Source organism: Phacochoerus africanus, chromosome 15, assembly GCF_016906955.1.
Source record: "Phacochoerus africanus isolate WHEZ1 chromosome 15, ROS_Pafr_v1, whole genome shotgun sequence".
NCBI lineage: Eukaryota > Metazoa > Chordata > Mammalia > Artiodactyla > Suidae > Phacochoerus > Phacochoerus africanus.
Window position 1 is genome coordinate 31,023,095 of NC_062558.1, and position 24,282 is coordinate 31,047,376.

The 24,282-nt window shown below is 49.1% G+C and overlaps 1 protein-coding gene across 7 annotated transcripts in view; it reads right to left on the bottom strand.

Moving 5' to 3' along the window:
• TMEM120B (transmembrane protein 120B) overlaps window positions 1–24,282 on the bottom strand; it is a 60,803-nt gene that overhangs the window by 12,690 nt on the left and 23,831 nt on the right. For 5 of the 7 annotated variants that reach the window (XM_047762849.1, XM_047762848.1, XM_047762846.1 and 2 more), the window contains 8 exons: window positions 21,353–21,412; window positions 20,539–20,634; window positions 12,463–12,552; window positions 4,358–4,423; window positions 3,502–3,563; window positions 2,109–2,201; window positions 485–549; window positions 31–99 (listed from right to left, as the gene is read on the bottom strand). In XM_047762849.1, the coding sequence (XP_047618805.1) occupies window positions 31–99; window positions 485–549; window positions 2,109–2,201; window positions 3,502–3,563; window positions 4,358–4,423; window positions 12,463–12,552; window positions 20,539–20,634; window positions 21,353–21,412 (601 nt within the window). Of the gene's footprint in view, window positions 1–30; window positions 100–484; window positions 550–1,401; window positions 1,510–2,108; window positions 2,202–3,501; window positions 3,564–4,357; window positions 4,424–12,462; window positions 12,553–20,538; window positions 20,635–21,352; window positions 21,413–24,282 lie in introns of those variants that run through there. The other 2 variants (XM_047762847.1, XM_047762852.1) reach the window with 2 other exon arrangements.

The window sequence follows — 24,282 nt, forward strand, 5'->3', positions numbered from 1 at the left end:
ACACCACCCACACCACACAGGTCCATATACCTGCCATTCTTTGCATTCCTCGTGACTGGAGAGCTCAAATAACGTGACGGCATTGTAGAGCTGCCAGAACTGGAGAAAGGGGAGGCAGGCACTGCTCATCCCGCATGACTCCCCTGGAGACCCACATGGGAAAGCCCAGGGAGTGAGGCCAAGCCCCCCAGCTTCTGCTTTCATTTGCCCTAAGACACTGACAACCCCTCAAAAGAACCTGCAGCACCCTAGGCCGGAGCAGCCTGAGGGCCTGGGGTTGGGCATGCTTGGCCAAGGGCCTGTTCTGGCTGTTTCCTCAGGCATCCCTGGACCCAGGGGCCATCCTGGTCCCAGGAGCTGGGGGGGTCCAGCTCCAGGATGGCTGCCAAGAGAGACAGGCCTGGGGAACTGTTCCTGGGAGGCCGGCCCAGTCCAGGGACACCGGCCCAGTCCAGGGACACCCACAAACTCCAGGGAGACTCACATGGCCACAGAACAGGAAGGGCAGAAGGAAGGTGAGGCCTCGCCACATCCAGGACTGGAATCCTTCTGTGGAGAGGAGGGAGGGAGCGAAAGGCCCATGTGAGGTGGCCCAGCCATGCCTGTCACATCACTCTGAGATCAGTCAGGTTCAAACACACATGAGAGGGGAGAGGGGCACAGCCCACACTTCCTCCAGGTGGGTGAGGGCTCACCAGGAAAATAACCTAGGGAACATGCCTAACACCTGCCACCAGGCCTGACCACACCACACCTCAAGCCATCATGAGCCAACTGGGCTGACCACTCCTAGAGAACGCTGATGTGCCAGGCACTAGGTTTTTAATAATTTTTCTTTTTTTTTGTCTTTTTGCCTTTTCTAGGGCAGCTCCCGCGGCATATGGAGGTTCCCAGGCTAGGGAACCTCCCACTGATCGAGGCCAGGGATCGAACCCACAACCTCATGGTTCCTAGTCGGATTCGTTAATCACTGCGCCATGACGGGAACTCCCAATAATTTCTTTAATTTGCATGGGACTCTGCATTTTATAACTAGCTTCTGCGTGCGTCATTTCAATCGAGTCTTGACAAAAGAGGACCTACTTTGCAGAGGAATTTGATGTAAATGACCATCTCAAAAGACAGAGGATGATTTTTTTTTTTTTTTCTTTTTAGGGCCACATCTGCAGCATATGGAAGTTGCCAGGCTAGGGGTCGAATAGGAGCTGCAGCTGCCAGCCTACACCACAGCGACACCAGATCCTTAACCCACTGAATGAGGCCAGGGATCAAACCCACAAACAATGTTTATTAACATTTCCCCCCAGGAGTTCCCACTATGGCTCAGCGGTTACAAACCTGACTAGTATCCATGAGAATGTGGGTTCAAGCCCTTGCCTCGCTCAGTGGGTTAAGGATCCAGCGTTGCCATGCGCTGTGGTGAAGGTGGAAGATGCGGCTAAAATCTTGCGTTGCTGTGGCTGTGGCATAGGCGAGGGGTCTCCGAATTTCTCTGATGGGGAACGCAACCTATGAGTTAAAGTGAGGCACCCATTCCCAACGTGTACACACTTATTTGCTTATACATATTTATGTAGAAATATTATACATAAATGGCATAAGTGCAAAAACACTAGGCTAACATGTACGTCATAACACACAAAGAAGAGCATTAAAAAGGATAAGCTAGGAGTTCTCTTGTAGCACAGCCGCTTATGGATCCAGCATTGTCACTGCAGTGGCTTGGGCCATGCTGTGGCACAGGTTCGATCCCTGGCCCAGGAACTTCTACATGCGTGGGCACAGCTAAAAAAAAAATTTTTTTTAATTATAAGTATAGTTGATTTACAATTTTTAAAAAGTTAAACTTAAAAAAAAAGAAGAAAAAGGATAAGCTGGAGTCCAGCATCAAGGGCCTGGCACAGAGCTGGCCTAGTGCTTTGTGAACTGAAAATGGAATCCACAATGAATTATGGAAAGCAACTGAGGTGAGGTCGGCAGGCCTGGCTTTGCATGTCTTGTTAGGTTCTTACTGGCACCCGCTCCCAGTGAGGCGCACAGGGGGTGAGGTCCCGGGGAGCAGGGAGGGCTGGTGCTTGTTCCCCCACCCCCCAGGCCAGGCTACTCACCCACTGTGAGGTCCAAGTGATTCCTCTCCCCCAGCGCCCGCAGCCGGTAAAGGCAGCCCCTCTGGTAATAATACTGCAGGAACTGGACACAGCCTGCAGGGGGAGCACAGCACCCGCCTCAGGGACTAGAGCATCCAGCGAAACTGCCACTGCAGGCCAGTTTGTCCTCACTGCCCAGAGGGTCCGGAGTAGGATGCCCGTGCCTGGGTACAACCCCTACCCACCCCCAACACACACACACACACACAGTACAACCCCCACCACACACACGTCTGAACCAGCTTTCTCAGGCACCCCCACCACACACACACACACACACACACACACACACACACACACACACGGTACAACCCCCACCACACACACGTCTGAACCAGCTTTCTCCCTTATCCATAATACAAAGACAGCTCAGGTTATCTGAGAATCCAACTAGGCCCCAACTAGGCTAGAAACTTCCAGAGCTTCCCTAGACATGCAGTATGCACTCAATGGATGCTTGCTGGAATGGGGGCAACATGCTGGGAGCTGTGTGCAATGCTGAGTTGGAACCTAGTTGGATTCTCAGATAACCTGACCTGTCTTTGTATAATGCATTAAAGAGACAGTTCTATACAGTGGGGTACTTTGTAGTCATTAAAAATGAGAAGGCAGAATTCTGTGTGTTACATGGAAAAATGCCCACGATACTTGTTAAAAGAATATAAACTAGGTTATAAACAAAGCTATGTAGAGGGACCCGGTGTTTAAAAACCATACGCAATGTAGTATATGTGTATATAAGTATTTATGAATAAAAATGTTTGAAAGGACATAGATTTAATAACACTCTAAGGGTGGGATTACCCATAATTTTCCATCTTGGCTTATAAGTCTGTGAGCAGGGTTTTATTTAAAAACTAAATGGTATTTTTTTGAATATTTAAAGGGACCAAACAGGTACTCTGTGAAAAGTAAATCCCTCTCTCTCTCCTTGTCTGCAACCATCCAGTCTCTGCTTTCCAGAAGTAACCCCTTATTGTAAATAAATCTGGAGCAATTAATTCTTAAAGGAGAAAAATAACATGAATTTCCATTTTAGGGAAAACAAAATTAGTGCCCCCACCACCTTCGGTCCCTAAAGGGTGCAACTAGGGAAGAAAAAGACAGTGACCAGAGCTCCAGGGAGTGGCAGTGGATCAGACCATTCCTCTCCTGGGGCTGGGGGCTGGGCAGGAGGATGGAGTTGATGGGGTGGGTGTGGGAAGATGGCTCTTTCTGGACTTCTGGGACCCTCCCGGGCCAACCAGGGACCTCCCCCAGTCTCATGCCCCACACAGGATACACCCTTCACCCAACAGCCTCCAGTGAAAGCCATGAGTGCCCCCTCCCCCCAGTCTGAGCAAGAGACACTCACTCTGAAAGATGGAGAACGCTAAAAACTGATTTCGAAACTTCTGATAAATTAGTCCGTTAGGCCTGCAGAAAAGTGGGGGAAGAGTGAAGCCGAGCCCTGCTGTGAAAGCATTCCTTCATCCCACCCCGTCTCTGTTTCAACCAAGAGGGGAAAAAAAGATGTTCCATCCAATTTCGACCTTCTTTATCACGTCTCTGGGGCTGGACCAGGTGATTTCCATCATTGCTTTTTTTTTTTTTTTTTTATTGTTGTTGTTGTTGTTGCTATTTCTTGGGCCGATCCCGCGGCATATGGAGGTTCCCAGGCTAGGGGTTGAATCGGAGCTGTAGCCACCGGCCTGTGCCAGAGCCACAGCAACGCAGGATCCGAGGCGTGTCTGCAACCTACACCACAGCTCACGGCAACACCAGATCCTTAACCCACTGAGCAAGGGCAGGGACCGAACCCGAAACCTCATGGTTCCTAGTCAGATTCGTTAACCACTGTGCCACGACGGGAACTCCCCATCATTGCTTTAATCAATTTTAGAAACAGGAGAGCTCATGCAGGCATTTTAAAGCCTAAATTCCCACTGATTTCCCTCCCACCTCGGCAGTCACAGACCTGTGTCTATTCTGTCCAGACTTGTTCCCTGTCACCTCTGCCCTGCTAGCGGCAGATAGGACATTCCTCAGAAAACTCCCAGCTGGCCTGGGCTTTCCCTGCAGATCCACTGTAAGCTCACACTTTCCTTCTTGGTCCAAAAGTCAGCTCCCAAGGCCCTGGCATCTGGGCCCCCTTGCCCACCACCAGTCCCCATTCACAGGCTCCCTAGAAGGGTGAGCAGATGCCCTGGGGCACAGCAGGAGACACTTACCAGGTCAGCATCACTCCAGACAGGAATGTGGACACGTAGTGATGAGACACCCACCAGCCTTTGATTCTTGAGAGAAGAGAAGGAAATGAGGTGGGGAGAGAAACGCAGGCATCCCCCTGCTTGCCAGCCTGTGTGTATGGAAGGGTGCTCTGTGGCCCAGAGACAGCTTCTTGGAGCAAGAAAGACGCCCAAGCCATGACTCTTCCCCTCTCTGTCCTATTAGATGCACAATCACACAGAGACCCAGAGAGGCACTCGGGCCTCCAGCAGCTTCTCACTACCCTCAAAACACATCCCTAACCTCACAGTGAGTCCAGGTCCCGCCTCCCTGTCCCCCAACCTTGCCCCCTGCCTAAGATGCTCCTGGCATCCTCTTTCTTGAATCCACCAAGCCCATTGCCACCTCAGGGCCTGTTATGGGCTGAAATGTGTCCCTCCAAATTCCAGTGTTGAAGTCCTAACACTGGTACTTCAAAATGTGACTGTAATTAGAGACAGAGCCTTTGAAGAGGTAGTTAAGGTTAAATGAGCCCCTAAAGGTGGGGCCCTAATCTGACAGGGCGGGGGTTCTGAAAAGAGACACCAGGGGTACGCAGGCTCATAGGGAAAAGGCCCTGTGAAGTGGGCATGTGCAGTGGCCATCTGCAAGCCAAGGAATGACCTCAGGAGAAACCAACCCCTGCTGGCACCTTGATCTTGTACTTCAAGCCTCCAGAATTGTGAGAAAATAAATTTATGTTGTTCAAGTCCCCTTGTCTGTGGTGTTTTGTCATGGTAACCTGAGCAGATTAACAGGGCCTTCGAACTTGCTGTTCTCTCTGCTTTAAGACCTAGGCCTGCCTGGCTCCTGGACCAGTTTTGGACCAACTGTTACTTCCTCCAAGAGGCCTTCCCTGACTACCTTGTCTAAAATAACCAGACAACCCCACTTTGGCTCACATTACCCTACTTCTTCACCATGCTCATCACTACCTGAAATTATTTTCTCATTTGTTTTGTAAACTCTCTTCCCCACTCAAAAGAGCAGGGATTGTCTGTTCATTGATGTATCTGTGACACCTGGCTCAGGGTAGGTGTTCAACAAGCATGTTGAAGCAACACAGAACATGCACACATGTACGCATGTGTGACATGTATGTCACCCCACCCAGAGGCAGAGACACAACAGACTGCAGACGCAGCATCTCTCTGGGAACCCCACGCCCTGGGCTGCTCCTCTACAACAGGCCCTCACCCTGTACTCAATGGTCCCATCCAAAGCTGTGGGGACCTTGTTGTCAGAACCCAGGATCCCCCAGCTCAAGGCCCTTCCTCCACAGCAGAGCAGGGAGCTTGAGAGTCATCCCCTCCCCAGTGTCCCTTTATTCTTCAAAGTTGCTGAGTCTGTCTCCGGCCTCTGCTGGCCTCCCCACCCCTCTCCAGGAACTAAGTTATCAGGATGTGACAATCTGCTCTGCCAAATGCCCCCTGGGAGCAGCCAGACTCCCTCCTCCCAGGGACAGAGAGGTAGAGACTGTGGGATGCCCAAGGAGAAGCACGTGGGAGAAGCAGTCAATCTTTGTCTTTCCAGAACTCTCTCTTGGGAGAAAACTAGAGTGGGGGCCAAGAGAGGAGATGTAGTCCAGGATTCTCACCAAACAGAGGAACCTGAGAATCTGCTGGTTATGGAGATTGGCTGCTGGATTAGACTTTCTAACTAAAATCTTCCTGCAACTTGCTTTCTTGTTTTGATCCCCAAGCCAGTATCCACAGCCCTGTTGCTGACTTCTTAAATGTAACATGATATTTCAGGATATGGCTCTGCCATCATCTTGGCCATTCCTGAACTGTCATCATCATCCCCCATGCTGTCACGACATCCTGTGGAAGTCCCCCGTGCGATGATGCTGTTTCCCCATGGTGGCTTTCATTCCAGGAAGTACAGAGGATGGTCAGAGGGCACGTGCATTGTTACTTCTCAAATTACTCTCCAAAGCAGCTATTCCAATTTATACTCCCATCAGCAGTAGAGGAGACTACTGAGTTCCCAAACCCTCATTAATGCTGGATACCAAATCTTAAAATTTCTGCCGATCTTATCATGTGAAAGTTGGTGTGTCATTGGGGTGTGAATTTGCATTGGATTTGAGTTGTCTTAGAACCTTCCAGCTAGAATGCAGATGTCCTAAGAGCGTGACAGCACCTGATTCCCCTCTTCTCTTTGCAGCCCTATAGTAGTTCCGGCCATAAGGTAGGTGTTCAGGCAGTGGCCTGTGGATGTTTGAGGGGTTATGGTGAGGAACAAGATTTTATTTATTTTATTTTATTTTATTTTATTGTCTTTTTGCTATTTCTTTGGGGCCGCTCCCACGGCATATGGAGGTTCCCAGGCTAGGGGTCGAATCGGAGCTGTAGCCACTAGCCTACACCAGAGCCACAGCAACGCAGGATCCGAGGCGTGTCTGCAACCTACACCACAGCTCACGGCAACGCTGAATCGTTAACCCACTGAGCAAGGGCAGGGACCGAACCCGCAACCTCATGGTTCCTAGTCGGATTCGCCAACCACTGCGCCACGACGGGAACTCCCTTATTTTTTTTATTTTTTATTTTTTTGTCTTCTTAGGGCCACACCTGTGGCATGTGGAAGTTCCCAGGTTAGGGGCTGAATCAGAGCAGCAGCTGCCAGCCTATGCCACCGCTTAGGGCAATGCCGGATCCTGAACCCACTGAGCAGGGCCAGGGACCAAACCCGCGCCCTCATGGATACTAGTCGGGTTCGTTACTGCTGAGCCACGACGGGAACTCCAGGAACAAGGTCTTAGGTGGCTCTTTATTCCGAGCACTAAAGTATCTAGTAAACAGTAGGCACTAGATAAATGTTGAAATGAAAAAAGTGATGTCCAGGAGGTGTGGCTGGTGAAAGCAGCAGCTGGTCTCGATGCCACCAGCTCAGAGGTGACAGGAGACTGATGCAGGTGCCATGTGGATTGGATGCCATGTGGACAGAATGAGATGTCCATCCACTTCTTTGTTCCCAGTCTCCCCCTCCCCATTCCCCCATCTTGCCTGTCAGAGTCTACGAGGCCCCTTGGCTCTAATTTTGTCAGAAAATACAGTTGGCCCTCTCCTTAGACTTTCAGCTTGAAGAACAACCAAGAAGTCCTGCAAGCCCTGGAGTCCTGGTGACCCCCATTCTCCTTTGTCTAACCCCCAAAGCTCTCCTGAGAAATGCCCTTTCTCTGGAGCGGCTGGAGCCAGACACAGGCCCTGGGCAACAAGCTTGGCTGAGCAGCAGCTTTTAATTTCACAGCTCGCCATGCCCAGAGCACAACTCTTAATTTCACAGCTCACTGTGCCCAAAGCCCAGCGTTGACAGATGCCACCAATAAACACAGCTCAGCGGCACTGAGAGAGGCTAAAAATGGCCTCTTCCCCAGCATGCGTTCACCAGCCCTGTCGTCCATCTGCACACCCCAGAGCTCTGGTTTTGTGCACGTGTGTATGTTTATATAACAGTTTTATTGTGATGTCATCTAGACACCATACAATTCACCCATTTAAAGTACACAGTCAGTGGCATTCAGTATACTTAAAAAGTTGTGCAAGCATGACCACAATCAGTTTTAGGACATTTTTCTCACCCCAGAAAGAAACCTGTACTCATTAACAGTCACTCTCTGGGCCTGTTCTGCCACAGAAATGAAGCCTGAGGAACTTGTGGGTTTTTTTAATGAGGAGACAGTAGATGCCCCAGGGAGGGTGGTGCATGCGTGGCTAGAATGTAGGGACAGTATTTCCTGGTGCCTGGGAATTGTGACTGGAGAGCTCCTCTCCCTTTCAAGACACCTTAGCCATGTGTGCTTAAGTTATGTGCACCAGTCACTATTCAACCGCAGGCTGCTTCTGGCTCTGAGCTTCAGGGTCACCCGGGGAAATGGCTTCTGCACTGAAGCGCCCTCTCTCCCCTGCCACCCCTACACCTCTGTATCCTAAGAACAGCGCTTATAAAGACTGATTAGAGCTACATATTGGTAGGCTGGCTTGTCAGAAAAGCCAACATGATTCCTCATTCATTATTTGTTCTGGCCCAGAACTACTGTAGAGGACATCTGCTGTTTTGCCTGTCAATCAGTCCCCATTCTGGTTTGCAGCTTTGTCTTTCTTTAGGGGAAAGAAGGACTCCCACACTCAGTCTGGGTGGGGTGGCTGGAGTGCAGCTGAGGAAGATAACTGGGCACATGACCCAGAGCCAGCCAATCAGGGTTCTGCATCCCTCCAGCCACAGTGATTGCTTCAGGGATGAGCATGTGAGCCATGCCTAACCAATTAGAAGTCTGTCTCAAGACTGCACCTTGACCAGTAAAAAAAAAGGTGCTCTTTCCTTTAGGATTGCTAATCTGGGGGGCTGCTGGGAGCCAGTGCAGGGGCCAAAGAAATACTGAGAAGGAGGGGGACTGTAAACGTTGAGCCCTTTTGACTTCTTTGAACTATTTCTATACTCCAAACAAATGCCCCTTTATGTTTACTCTTATCAGGTGGCTTTCCCTCATTTGCAAAATTTGCAAGGGAGCTTGACTTGCTTATTGCACTAAATGAGGTAATGAGCTCAAATGAGAGGCATCAGACACAAATCAAGGGTAGCTCCATGATGGGGGTATCCCCCACATCCCTACTCTCTAGGCATGTTTTCCCCAACACACCCCTAATTCAGGTCTCAGATGCAACTGGGAACAGAACAAAAAAGGCTCAGATCAAAACTGGGCAGCAAGCCTTCAGCAAGCCCATGTAGCTCAGGTCTAGCTGTCTTTCAATCACCACTATGGCAATGACCTCCCTTCACTACAGAACTTGGGTTCAATTCACAGACCATGAGGTATCTACTGGGTATGATCTGCAAGCTCCTGAGCTGGCCCTGGGGTGCGTCAGAGATGAGAAAGGTAGCATTCATCCCAATCTGGACTCTTCCCTCCTCCTCACTGTGCTTTCTTGAAATGGTTTCTTAGCTATTCCTTAATAAGGGCCAAGTGTGAGGGGTACCTCACAGGCACCTCCCTTGCTCGCCCCCAGGAAAGAACTCAGCTCCAAGAAGGAGCTGGGGGAGGATGGAGGCTAAATATCCAACAGATGTTGAGGATGAGTCACAAGTTTAATCACCCAGATTCAGTCTACCGCCATGTCTCCCTCCCCCACAAATTGCCCACAACTCCCATAGTCATTTCAGAAGATGAGACGCCTTTACTGGCCCACCTCACTCATGGCACACTCCCCACCACCATCTGAATCTTTGCCTGAGGCCAGAGTCGGGAGACAGGCCTGATGGAATGGTGCCATTACAAACTGAGATTCCTGAAGCACATTTGCCATGAATGGTCTTTTTAAAAACCTCAATGACTGCTCCCCAAAGGCTCAGAGTGTATGCTGTCTTGGAGTCCTTAGCTCAGTGTCTGGCACTTAGAAAATGCTCAATAAATGTGTGATGTATGGCAGGTCGGGGGCAGAACGGACCACACACAAAGCTTTGCATTACAAGTTCAAAGGCCCTTCCCACTGTCCCATTAGAGTACAAGCCCTAGGGAGGCCCCAGAAAAGACGCCACTAAAGTGTCAGACAAGTGAGGTGTCTTTGGAACTCCTCTCTTCCCCTTCAGTCCTGCTCCCTGTTTTCCAGGTGTGCCCCACACTTGCAGGGACCTCCAATCAGTCCTGCTCTCTCCTCTTAGGGAACCACCCATCCAGAGCTTGTCACACAAGAAAAGAGACCAGAGTAACTCTTACTGAAATGTTAGTGACCGTTAAAGATGTGGCATGCCCTGAACACTCTTTTTTTTTGTTGTTGTTGTTGTTGTTGTTGCTATTTCTTGGGCCGCTCCAGCGGCATATGGAGGTTCTCTGGCTAGGGGTCCAATCGGAGCTGTAGCCACCGGCCTACGCCAGAGCCACAGCAACGCAGGATCCGAGCCGCGTCTGCAACCTACACCACAGCTCACGGCAACGCCGGATCGTTAACCCACTGAGCAAGGGCAGGGACCAAACCCGCAACCTCATGGCTCCTAGTCGGATTCGTTAACCACTGCGCCACGACGGGAACTCCCCTGAACACTCTTAATATGAATCCATCAGGACGAAATTCCAAGTCTGACAGCAAGCCCAGGGGTGCAGAGAGAGAATTAGTAACAAGACAGCCTTGCTCTCTGCCCTGGGCCCATTTCACCACTGGGTTCTACCCTGGCTCCCTCCCAACCACACCCCAAAGCAGAAAGATACTAGTCACTAAAATGAAGGAAAACTACAAATGTTATTTATTTGGTAAGATTTTCTACTTCAGTGTTTCCCAAAGCATGAGGTAGGTACCACCAAGTTTTAGATGGGATTCAAGTGTAACTTTTTCTTTTTGTCTTTTTAGGGTTGCACCTGCAGCATATGGAGGTTCCCAGACTAGGTAATATGCCACAGCTACAGCAATGCCAGATCCGAGCCGTGTCTGCGACCTACACCATAGCTCACGGCAGTGCCGGATCCTTAACCCACTGAGCAAAGCCAGGGATCGAACCTGCATCCTCTGAGTGTAACCTTTAGATAATATTTAAGTGTAACTCTAGATGATACTGAATCACCTGGTGAGAAGTCATCTTTTCCATTCTTTCCATGATTAAGTCAAGGAAAAGAGCCTTAAATGCTAGGACATCTTTAAAGCCTCTCACGATCTGCTCATCTCTTTACACACACTTAAGAGAAATAGCAGCCCTCAGGCTCAGAGCCTTTAGGAAGCAAGAATGATTGACTTCAATTAATTAAACAATGAAAATGAAAATCTATTTTTACACTATTTCCTCTTTCCTGCAATTGATGCTCGTTTTCCACGTATGGTGGTGAAATAAAGTTTCCTTTTGAAATAAGTTAATATTTATGTAAGTTTTTTAAAAAAGGAGAGGGTGGACTTCAATGTGAAAAAAATTATCATCCAGGTGATGTGTGGACAGGGTAAAAATAGTGTGCATGGGACAAGAACGAAAGCAGTTTGAGAAACACTGACCTTTTCTAAAGGGCTACATGCTACAGGGCTGGGTACCTAAGAATACCTGTTCCCCTGGTCCTTACCTCTTGGCTCTACATTCAGGGTAAGGCCTGGCAGGGCAGGGATATGCCATAGGAGATCACTGGGCAGAGAAGTGAGAAGGTGGCAAATTACTTTTGGGTTTAGCAAATACCCCAATCTTAAATACACAGCTCCTGGCCATTCTTTAGCAGCCCCCAGGAAGGAGGAAGTGGGGAGGGTTGCAAGGTTGTTACTTTCTGCTTAAGGAAAAACAGGGAAAAGAATGGTGTGCCAGGGTTCAAATGTCTAAAAAGGCAAGAGACCTGTGGAAAATGAGTCCTGCAAGTGGCAAGTCATGGATCTTAATTTAGTCCCAAGACTCTCATCTCCCTGTTGGGGACCATCCACTTTTCTCACCACAATCCATTCATCTTTCTGGTGACAGTACCCTAACTTTCCTCTGGGGAACCATTCCTCTCCTGATTTTCATCTTCTAGGCGTCCAGTGACAGACCCTGGGAGTGGGTTCCAAAGGCTCACAACTGGCCAATCACAGCAGTGCATTCTCTGACCACAGTGTCTGGTTCAGAGACTGGCACATGATCACTGAGTGCCAAGAGGCCTAGTGAAGAGAGGACTGGGCCCTATTTTACTGCAAATGCTAGATATAAGGATGTGAGCCTGGAGCTGCTGGGTGCTCCTACTTGGAACCTAAGAATAAAGACAACACAGAAGGCATAGGTGAGAGACAGAGAGAAACTGGGTCCTGATGACATTGTCTGAATACCTGGATTAAGCCTTACCTGAAGTCAGTTCCAATGGACCCATTCCTTGATATGAGAAATTAATGACCTACTCTGTTAAGCCCATCTGAGTTAAGTCTTCTTGAAAGCAAGAAACTGACCACGGCCAGCGAAGCTGCATCAGCAGCAGATGCCATTTTCCTCCTCCCTGGGTCTGAACAGCCAAGAATACCCCCCATCCCCACCCCCACAAGGAGGAAGGGAGGATGAAGTGACAGCCCTCACCTCCATGACAGATTTCCCTTTGACCCCCCCAAGTCTCCCACACAGCTAGGCCCCCCATTACCTTGAGCCGTTGCTGATAAGAATACTCTCTCGAATCGTCAGGGTGCAGTAATACCACACCAGCAGGAAGTTAAAGATTTCGTCCGTCACCCTGGTGTAGAGAGACAGCCCCAGGGAGGGGGGCAGGCATGAGAACCAGGGACGGTTGTCCCACCCCCACCACAACAGAACAGCAAAGCAGGATGAGTACTGCCCACACAGGTGTGCCTCCCAAAACCCCCCAGGGACCCCGACAAGGTCCTTTCTCCACCTACAATGCCCATCCTCCCTCAACTTTCTACCCAAATCCTACTGGCCCTTAAGGCTCTAGCCGACCACTCAGCCCACGACAACCTGTCTCCCTTCTAAATTCGTAGTTTGATGTGAAATTCCTGGTGGGATGACAACAGAAGGACTTTAAGCAGGAAACCTAATATGCAATTTTAAACTGCCTGTAGTGTTAACTCCAGTATAAACTCCCCTTATCCCCTTAAACCATCTGTAAACTCTGCTGCACATACAAAAACATGAATTTAAGAACTCCCTGCCTCCTCTGCATGACCACAGCCCTGTGCTGGGCAGAAGAGGCAGAATGTGGCAGCTGGGGTCCTGCTGTGCCCTGGTCAGAGGGGAGAGCCACAGACATGCCATGTGTGACCTTGCCAGAGGCCTGCCTGGCCTCAGCTTTGCCGTCTGCAAAATGGAAAGACTGGCCCCCTCTGTGAGCACTACTGGGTGAAGGGTCCTGGGAGAGAGCCAGCAACGGACAGCCCCTCAGAGGGCTCCCCTGCCACTGACTCTCTCCAACGGGGCCTCAATGAAGACTCTCTGACCCTGAGAGAAGCACCTCTGTATCTCCTGGTGTCATACAGATCCATTCCATGTGGGAACGGAGGGCAGGGAGATCACCACCCCCTCCATTTCTGTCCCTGAACTAGGAGGTCCTCCCCTCAACTATAAAGGCCCTGGGAGGGAAATGGGAGGATAACAATGTTTTGTTTTTTTAGGGCCACATGCCACAGTCACAGCAACGCTGGATCCGAGCCGCATCTGCAACCTACACCACAGCTCATGGCGACACCAGATCCTTAACTCACTGACGGGGGCCAGGGATCAAACTGGCATCCTCATGGATCCTAGTCAGGTTCATTAACTGCTGAGCCATGAAGGGAACTCCTGTAACAATTATAGTTAAGCAGTTCCTGTCATGGCGCAGGAGAAATGAATCTGACTAGGAACCATGAGGTTGTGGGTTCAATTCCCAGGCTCGCTCCGTGGGTTAAGGATCCGGTGTTGCCATGAGCTATGCTGTAGGTCACAGATGCGGCTCAGATCTGGCGTTGCTGTGGCTCTGGTGTAGGCCAGCAGCTATAGCTCCGATTAGACCCCTAGCCTCCTGGGAACCTCCATATGCTATGGGTGTGGCCTAAAAAAACAAAAAGACACACACACACACAAAAAATTATAGTAAAAGACATTCAGAGACTTGGGGGAGAGTTTGGGAGAATGAAGATGATAGATTCCTACTTAATTAAGTGTGTAAATCCACAAAGAAGGGATAACATTTGAGTAGGGCCTTGAAGGTTAAATATGTGGAAATATATCTTCATTAGAATTGATTATAACTAAATTTGACCTGTTGACACTCATAAATGTACATATTATGCTCATTTTTTTTTTTGGCTGCGCCCACAACACACAAAAGTTCCAAGGCCAGGGATCAAACCAGGGCCACAGCAGTGACCCGAGCAGTGACAATGCCAGATCCTTAATCTGCTGAGCCACCAGAGAACTCCTTATGCTCACTTATATTGTTCCACTTTTTATTTTGTTAAAAAAAATGATAGCATAGGGAGTTCCTGTCATGGTTCAGTGGTTAATGAACCCGAATAGTATCCATGATGACACAGGTTCGATCCCTGGCCTAGCTCAGTGGGTTAAGGATCCAGCATTGCCATGACCTGTGGTGTAGGCCAGCGGCTGCAGCCCCAGTTCAACCCCTAGCCTGGAAACTTCCATATGCCATGGGAGCGGCCCTAAAAAGACAAAAGACAAAAAAAAAAGCATAACTGCTACACATTGCATATTAACATGTCTATTTAAATCTTAGATCAAATAATCAATATGCTATATTAAATGCTATCTTTATTTATTTATTTTTTTGGGCCATGGAGTGCTGTGGCTTGATGTGGGATCTCAGTTCCCAGACCAGGGATTGAACCAGGCTGCAGCAATGAAATCATTGAGTCCTAACCACTAGATCACCAGGGAACTCCCCCAAATACTATCTTTTTTTTCTTTTTCCTTAAAGTACAGATGATTTTCCATGTTGTACCAATCTCTGCTGCACAGAATGCTATCTTTTAAAATGACACTGCGACCTTCTTTGAAGCCCTGTGACCCTGTTTCATGGTTACAGATGACAGACTCTCAGCCCCTCTGAACCACTGCCTACAGAGGCTGTTTCAGGAGGGATAGGGACAGGCTGGAGACATGAAGCCCAAGTTCAAATTCAGACTCTGCCTCTCCCAGTGGCAGAACCAAGGACAAGTCTGCAGTTCTCCCAGGCCACCACTTCCCCATTTGTAAGGCGGGGAAAGTCACAGCACCTCCTGCTTGAGCATTAGCTGAATTTGGAACAGTGCCTGCAGCACAGGAAGAGCTGTGGATGTCCCCAACATAATAATTTTGGAAGCACCGCAGAGCATCCAAAGTCCAAGAAATGATTCTCAGACATTAACTCTGAGGAAAATCAAAGGCCTACTTGACTTAAACAGGAAACAAGGGAGCAAAGACGGCCTTGCAGTTGACGGGGTCACTTAGGTATCTCCAGACAGGAGACAGGCCGAGGAATGGGCTATGGTTACCAGGATATTTTCCATTGGTCCCTTCCTTTATTTTATCTGTAAAGAGAGGAGTGAGGAGTTCTTGTTGTGGCTCAGTGCATTAAGAACCTGACATAGGGAGTTCCCGTCGTGGCGCAGTGGTTAACGAATCCGACTAGGAACCATGAGGTTGCGGGTTCGGTCCCTGCGCTTGCTCAGTGGGTTAATGATCCGGCATTGCCGTGAGCTGTGGTGTAGGTTGCAGATGTGCCTCGTATCTGGTGTTGCTGTGGCTGTGGCCGGTGGCTACAGCTCCGATTAAATCCCTAGCCTGGGAACCTCCATATGCCGCAGGAGCGGCCCAAGAAATAGCAAAAAGACAAAAAAAACAAAACAAGACAAAAAAACAAAAAAAAAACCTGACATAGGAGTTTCCGTCGTGGTGCAGCAGAAACGAATCCAACTGGGAACCATGAGGTTGCGGGTTCGAACCCTGGCCTCGCTCAGTGGGTTAAGGATCCGGCATTGCCCTGAGTTGTGGTGTAGGTCGTAGATGTGGCTCAGATCCCATGTTGCTGTGGCTGTGGTGTAGGCCTCAGTTGCAGCTCCAATTCGACCCCTAGCCTGGGAACTTCCATATGCTGAAGGCGCGGCCATAAAAAGAAAATTAAGAGAAGAGTGAAAACAGTTGTATGGCCCTGGCACATTAGGGACTTGCTTGAGGGGTTGGTGTCAGTCTGTTCTGCCAAGGTATATGAGCTTCCTGTTGCTGCTATAACAAACGAGTGGCTTAAAGGAACACACGTTTCTTTTCTTACAGTCCTGGAGGTCAGAGTCTGAAATAGGTCAGCAGAGCAGTGCTCCTTCTGGAGTTTCTAGGAAAGAATCTGTTTCCTTGCCTTTTCTAGCTTCCAGAGGCCACCTGCAGTCTCTGTCTCACACCACTCTGATCTCTGCTTGTCATCACATCTCCTCTGACTTTGACCCTCCTACCTCCCTCTTACAAGGACCTGTGTGATCACACTGGGCCCACCGGATAATCCAGGATCATCTCCCCACCTCAAGACTCTTAATTTAATCATCTGCATAGACCTTTTGCCATGTAAGGCCACACATTTGAAGGTTCTGGGTCCTGAAACAAGCACATCTTTGGGGACCATTATTCAGCCTGCCATGCCAGGCAAGCACTAACTACTGGGAACTTGCAACATTGCAGGCATTTTACGCAGATGATCTCTCCAGGTCCCTGAACGACCCCACAGGGCTGGCTCTTGTGCAAGTGCACTTACTCAATCCGTGCTAGTCCTACATGGCTTTCAAGAGCCAGGATCTGCAACTCCTGGTGCATGCCTGAGGGCTTTCTCAGGCCACCAGAGCTCACCCTGCTGGTGCCAGAGGGAGATCAGGAGGGCAAGGGGACCAAGACTCTCTGGGAGTTGATCTTCCCTTGACTGACAGCAGTTGGATGATGAACCACTAGCTCCCTTGCCCTTCAGGCAGGGATAGCTGAGGCACGTTCTACTCTGTCCTCCATTAGCACTAAGCTCCAGGTGCCCATAGGATAACCCTTCCTTGTCTCACTTCCATTCCCCTACCAGTGTTTCCTGGGAGCACTTTCTGAATAAACTACTGGCACCCAAATGCTTGTCTTGGTGGTCTCTTGGGGGGGGAACCCAAACTAAGACAATACTACTTCCCATTTCACAGATGAGGAAACTGAGGCTCAGAGATGAGTTGCTCATCCAGCTCTCCTCACTGCCCTAGTTTTTCTTTTGGCCATGCCTGGGACATGTGGAAATTCCAAGGCCAGGGATCGAACTGCACCACAAAACTGCACCATAGCAGTGATGACACCAGAGCCTTAACTGCTAGGCCACCAGGGAACTCCTCCCTTACCCTAATTTTAACCCATAAAAGGTGCCATGGGTTGAACAGTGTTCCCCCCCACGCACACTGCCAAATTCATATCTACCCAGGATCTCAGAATATGACTTAATTTGGAAAGAGGATCTGTGTAAATGCAATTAGTTAAGATGAGGTCACACTGGGTTAGAGTGGGCACTAAATCCAATTACTGTGTCCTCATAAGAAGACCATGAGAGAGAAACAGTGACACACAGGGAAGGGCGCCATGTGACCACAGAGACAGACTATGGAGTAAAAGAGCTTTTTTTCTTTTTTTTTTTCTTTTGAGTTTGGAATTCCCAATTTATTTATTTTTAATTAAAGTGTAGTTGATTTACAATGTTGTGCTGATTTCTGCGGTACAGCAAAGTGACCCAGTCATACATACATATACATTCCCCTTCTTATCTTCCATCATGGTCTATCCCAAGAGACTGGATATAGTTCCCTTTGCTACTCAGAAGGATCTTATTGCTGATCCATTCTTTTTTTTTTTTTTTTTTGGCTTTTTGCTATTTCTTTGGGCCGCTCCCGCGGCATATGGAGGTTCCCTGGCTAGGGGTCCAATCGGAGCTGTAGCCACCGGCCTACGCCAGAGCCACAGCAACTCGGGATCCGAGCCGCGTCTGCAACCTACACCACAGCTCACGGCAACGCCAGATCGTTAACCCACTGAGCAAGGGCAGGGACTGAACCCGCAACCTCATGGTTCCTAGTCGGATTCGTTAACCACTGCGCCACGACGGGAACTCCTGCTGATCCATTCTAAATGTAATAGTTTGCATCTACTAACTCAAATTCCCAGTCCATTCCACTCCCTCCTCCCTCCTCCTTGGCAACCACAAGTCTGTCCTCTGGGTCTGTGAGTTTGAAATAGGTTTAAACCAAGGGTATGTCAAAGATTGCCGGCCACAACCAGAAGCTGGGAGAGGTAAGGAAGGATTTCCCTCAACTTCCCAGAGCCTTCAGAGAGAGCCTGGCCCTGCCAACTGTGATTTCAACCTTGATTTCAGACTTCTAGCCTCCAGAACTGTGAGAAAATATATTTCTATTGTTTTGAGCCACCCGGCTTGTGGTGCCTTGTTACGACAGCCCCAGGAAATGAATACAGAAAGGGATTGGGAGCAGCGGAGATGCTAGCCCTCAGCCAGCCTTAGAACTCGACAACACACCATAAGTTTGTCCACTGAGGGCCCTAGATGTCCCAGCTCAAGGAAATCTGGTTCCACATCAAGAACTTTCACCCCTTCCAGAGGGGCGTGTGAGCAGTCATTATGGATGTGAGCAGCCTTTGCCCTCCAGGGAAACAGGCCAGGCCTGAGGCAGCAGGCGGCATGGGCCCAGGGCTTGAAAGAGCCTTTGTTTAGACATTCAAGTGGGCAGACCAGCAACTGGACTCCCAGCCAAGCGCCTGCCAGGAAATAAACCCTTGACACGTGGGTCAAATGCCCAAGCCATACTTGGCTGCCTCCCCTCAGGGCAGAAAACCCAGGGCTAGAGGGAGAAACAAAACCCCCTGAGGCAGCTCAGCTTCAGCTCACTGGCCTCGTCCCACTCAGGGCAGCTGCTGCTCTCAACTGCACCCCTGGGTGCCAGGCCCTGGGCAAAGCCACATACAGTGTTAAGACAGTGAATTGTCACAACAACCCAGTGAGGCAAGGTCTGGTGTTACCCTCATTTTACAGATAGAATGACTGAGAAACCCCAAAGGAAGCTGCCCATGGCAACAGCCAGTAAGTCTCAAAGCCAGGATTCAAACCCAGGCAGTCTGTAGTCTGTCTCTTTCTTTTCTTCCTTTCATTTCCTTCTTCTTTTTTTTTGGGGGGGGGGGCTGCACCTGCAGCATATGGAGGTTCCCAAGCTAGGGGTCCAGTCAGGGCTACAGCTGCCGGCCTACACCACAGCTCACAGCAACGCTGGATCCTTAACCCACTGAGCGAGGCCAGGGATTGAACCCGCAACCTCATGGTCACTAGTCAGGTTCGTTAACCACTGAGCCACGACGGGAACTCCTATTTCCTTCTTTCCTTTCTCTTTCTCTCTCCCTCACCCTACCCCATCACCTTTCTTTTTGTAACTGAGATATAATTCACATAATAAAATTCACTCTTTTTGTTTTTGTCTTTTTATAGCTGCACGTGCGGCATATGAAGTTCCCAGGCTAGGAGTTAAATCACAGCTGTAGCTGCCGGCCTACACCCCAGCCACAGCAACGCCTGATCTTTAGCCCACTGAGCAAGGCCAGGGACTGAACCCTCATCTTCATGGATACTAGTGAGGTTTGTTACCCCTGAGCCATGACAGGAACTCCCAAAATTCACCCTTTTAAAGCCTACAACTCACTGGTTTTTAGTAGAATCCCAGAGTTGTGCACCCATCACCACTTTCTAATTCCAGAATACTTTCACCACCACAAAAAAAAAACCCTTCCAGCCCTTGGCAGTCACTCCCTATTTCCCCTCCCCCAGTCCCTGGCAACCACTGATCTGTTTTCTGTCTCTATGGTATTTGCATTTTCTGGACATTTCAATATGAATGGGATCATACAGTGAGTGACCTTTTACATCTGGCTTCTTTCATTCAGCATCATGTTTCCAAGGTTCATCCATGTTATAGACTGTGTCAATACTTCACTCCTTTTTGTGGCCAAATACTATTCCATTGTATGGATGGACCACATTGGGCTCTTTCTTTTCTTTCTTCTGTGGCATACAGAAGTTCCCCAGACTAGGGGTCGAATCAGAGCTGCAGCTGCTGGCCTACACCACAGCCATGGCAACGTCAGATCTAAAGCCGAATCTGTGACCTATGCCATGGCTTGCGGCAACGCTGAATCCCTAAACCACTGAGCAAGGCCAGGGATTGAACCCGAATCCTCATGGATACAAGTCAGGTTCTTAACCTGCTGAGCCACAATGAGGGCTCTTTCTTAACTACTATGTTACAAGGCCTTCAGTAGATATTTGCTGAAAGCTGTATGTCAGACAGAACTGCTGCGTCCCATAAGAAATGGTCCCTCTTGGAGTTCCCATCATGGCTCAGTGGTTAACGAACCCAACTAGTTCGTTAACCATGAGCGTTGCCATGAGCTGTGGTGTAGGTTGCAGACGCGGCTTGGATCCCATGTTGCTTTGGCTGTGGTGTAGGCTGGCAGCTATAGCTCCGCTTCGACCCCTAGCCTGGGAGCCTCCATATGCCAAGGGTGTGACCCTAAAAAGACAAAAGACAAAAAAACAAAAAGAAATGGTCCTTCTCTTCCCTATGCTTTATCACACCAAACACAGGAGATGCAAGAGAGGCCCTGGAGGGCTCTCCCACAACCCTCCTCAGCCCCAAGGCCCCATGCATGCATCACCACAACCCGTCACCTGTAGTGAAGGACAAATCGACAAGCTACAGCACCCAGGAGCAAGATTATAGTCAGGTAGAGCTTGAACTTCTCATACTCGTCCTTGTAGGCAAATCTGCAGGGAGAGATATGCCCAGGAAAGGTCACATACCTATAGCCCATCCGGGGGCAGGACCCTCATCCCATCAGATTCTTGACTTGCTGATCACAGTAAGGGAGACTCTTTGAATTAATGGTGATGTTCAATTTGGGAAAGAGGGCCAATGGGCAAAGCTTCCTATGTCTGAACTCCTGGTTTGAGGTTCTAAGCCCGTGATGGGCAGGAAGCAGGGACAGGCTCTCCTTCCACAACCAGCAACTGCACTGGAAAAGCTCTGTCTCCATTTCTCCTGGAAACTGATAGGCTGGAGTGGACAGGACTACCTAGCCTCCAGGGGAAATGTATGTTAGGGTGTGGAGTGGAGCAGAGACCATTTTTCCAGGGAAATTGGCAGTCTTGCCCACCCAGTGATCTGACTCCATGAAAAGAAGGAAGGAAACATCTCCCAAGAGGTCTACCCACTGAGAACAAGACCATCAGAAAAACCAAAAGCCAGATTTTGGGAACATTTTTTTTTAATTTATGCAAAAATACTAGCTTGGGGATCACACAGTTTTGAGGGCATTAGCTTGCTGTGACCCCCTTTGCCTCGCAAAGCACCAAAACTTTCTTTTCTACTTCACCCCCAACCAACAACGACAAAAATACTAGCTTGGTCCCATCTCTCCTGAGTTAAAAGAACACAATGTCTGGACTCTGTAAAGCCAAGCAGAAGGGTGTCTGGCATACTTACTTGGCCTGTTTGCTGAGAAGGGTCACGTTCACATTGCCAAGGACCAGATTTAAGTAGAGCCTGGAAGGAAAGATCTGTGAGGGCCACCACGTTAAGAGCCCCAGGAGTGGGGCCCAACCAAAAATATTCAAACTTAATAAGCACAGCACTGAGCACTGGATATTAGAAAGCGGGGTGCTAAGCTCAGTGGTAAAGGTCTAACATCAAGTGAGAATGATAATGATTAACTAGAGAACATGACAACTGCGACATGACTGTCATGATTAACCCATCGCTCCCCATCTTAGCTGGCTTAGAGATCATATTTTCCAGCCTTCCTTGCGGCTAAGGTGAACATGTGACTAAGGTCCAGCCAATGAGGCAAAGGCATGTGTATAATCTCAAGGTCAGTTTAAACAGGGTTCTTCCAGAGTTCCCTTATAGTGCAGTGGGTTAAGGATCCGGCATTGAAAAATAGTGCAGGACACAAAGTAGATGCTCATAACACTTGTTGAATAAATCAATAAATATATTTAAAAAAATAAATTAGGAGTTCCCGTCGTGGCGCAGTGGTTAACGAATCCGACTAGGAACCATGAGGTTGCGGGTTCGGTCCCTGCCCTTGCTCAGTGGGTTAACGATCCGGCGTTGCCGTGAGCTGTGGTGTAGGTTGCAGACGCAGCTCGGATCCTGCGTTGCTGTGGTTCTGGCGTAGGCCGGTGGCTACAGCTCCGATTTGACCCCTAGCCTGGGAACCTCCATATGCCGCAGGAGCGGCCCAAAGAAATAGCAAAAAGACAAAAATAAATAAATAAATAAATTATACAGGAGTTCCCACTAAGGCGCAAAAAGGAAGCACTGGGACGCAGGTTCTATTCCTGGCCCAGCATAGTGGATTAAGGATTCCAAGTTGCTACACCTGCAGCCTGTGGAAGTTCCTGGGCCAGGGATCAAAGGGCTTGAATCTGGGCTGCAGCCGCAACTCACGTGGCAGCTGCAGCAATGCTGGATCTTTTAACCCACTGTGCTGGGCCGTGGATTGAATCTGCCCCTCTGCAGAGACCTGAGCCACTGCGGTTGGATTCTTAATCCACTGTGCCACAGCAGAACTCCTGCTATAAGTAAATTCTAGGGACATTTCCAGTCTGTTGTACTTACAGCAGCGGTGTGAAAAGGCCACAAGGTCCTCCCACCTGGCATATAGTCCCAACTTCCTGAAAGGGCAGAACAATTTTCTTTCCAAGAATCACTTTCTCCCCTAGGCCCTAGGGAAGGCACATGACCCAGGTTCCGCCAATCAAAGTGGTACAACCTCTTGATTGGGTCAATAACGATAATGTGACACAATCTATGCCAATAAGAATCAGTAACCGGGGAGTTCCCGTCGTGGCGCAGTGGTTAACGAATCCGACTAGGAACCATGAGGTTGTGGTTTCAATCCCTGCCCTTGCTCAGTGGGTTAATGATCCGGCGTTGCCGTGAGCTGTGGTGTAGGTTGCAGACACGGCTCGGATCCCGAGTTGTTGCGGCTCTGGCGTAGGCCGGTGGCTACAGCTCCGATTTGACCCCTAGCCTGGGAACCACCATATGCCGCGGGAGCGGCCCAAAGAAATAGCAAAAAAAAAAAAAAAAAAAAAAAAAAGAATCAGTAACGGGACTTCTCCCAGAACTGCTAAAGAACAAAGAAGCTTTCTCTACCGAATTTGGTAAGCCGGTAGGATGCAAACCCAGAGCTGCTAGGGCCAGCTTGTAGAGAACATTTGCCTAAGAATAAAATTCATACACTGGAAAAGAGAGTGAAAAGAAAGCTAAAGGAGGGACACAGCCTAACAGTATCATTTGAGCAGTAGGATCCAGCCATATCTATAGCTACACCTAAACTTTTTAGTTACACCAGCCAATGAATCCCCTATTTTCTTATTTATTTATTTATTTTTCTTTTTAGGACCACACCTGCAGCATATGGAAGTCCCCAGGCTGGGGATCGAATCAGAGCTGCAGCTGCTGGCCTACACCACAGCCACAGCTACACTGGATCTGAGCCACATCCATGACCTACACCGCAGCTTGCAGCAACACCAGATTCTTAACCCACTGAGTGAGGCCAGGGTTTGAACTCACATCCTCATGGACACTGTGTTGAGTTCTTAACTCACTGAGCCACAGTGGACAATCCTAAATCCCCTATTTTCAATTAAGCAACTTTGAGTCGGGGTTTCTGTCTTTTGGAATCCAAGAATTCCTGACTAATATAAGATGCACAGAAGACTAGGGAGATTAGAACTGAGAAAGTGGATTTCAGCTACACTATAAAAGGTCAAGCTGTTTCATTCTGTAGAAAAGTATCACCACCCAAAACATGGAGTTTTTAACCAAATACAGCAAAAACGGAGAAGACAAGAGGAATGGCTCTGGCAGAAGGCTCTGATGCAGTGCTAGGCCAAACCAGGGCAAAAGGTCAGGGTGAAGTGATGGGCCGTGCTTTCATGAGCCTACGTTAGGTCATGACACAACACCGAAAGGTTCTTTCTCTGGAATAGGGCGGCAGTGACATCACTTGAGAAAGGAAGATGAGACTCCTCTGAAAGAGGAAGATGGAAAGAACACAAACTCTGGAGTCAGAATGTCTAGTGTTCACATCCTGGCTCAGTCAAGCTGGGCTGAGCTACCTGGGCAAGACAGTCCCTAATGTCTCCAAACCTTGTAGGACAGAGACTCCTGGATCAGACTCACCAGGTTGTGGAGGATGAAATGAGTCCCTGGGGCAACGCCAGGCATACAGCAGACCCTCAATAAGTGTCTGCTTTCTTTTCTTTTTTTTAGGGCCGTGGCCTGTGGAATCCTTGGCTAGGAGTTGAATCAGAGCTGCAGCTGCCAGCCTATACCGCAGCCACAGCAACACCAGATCTAAGCCAAGTCTGTGACCTACACCACAGCTCATGGCATAAGCT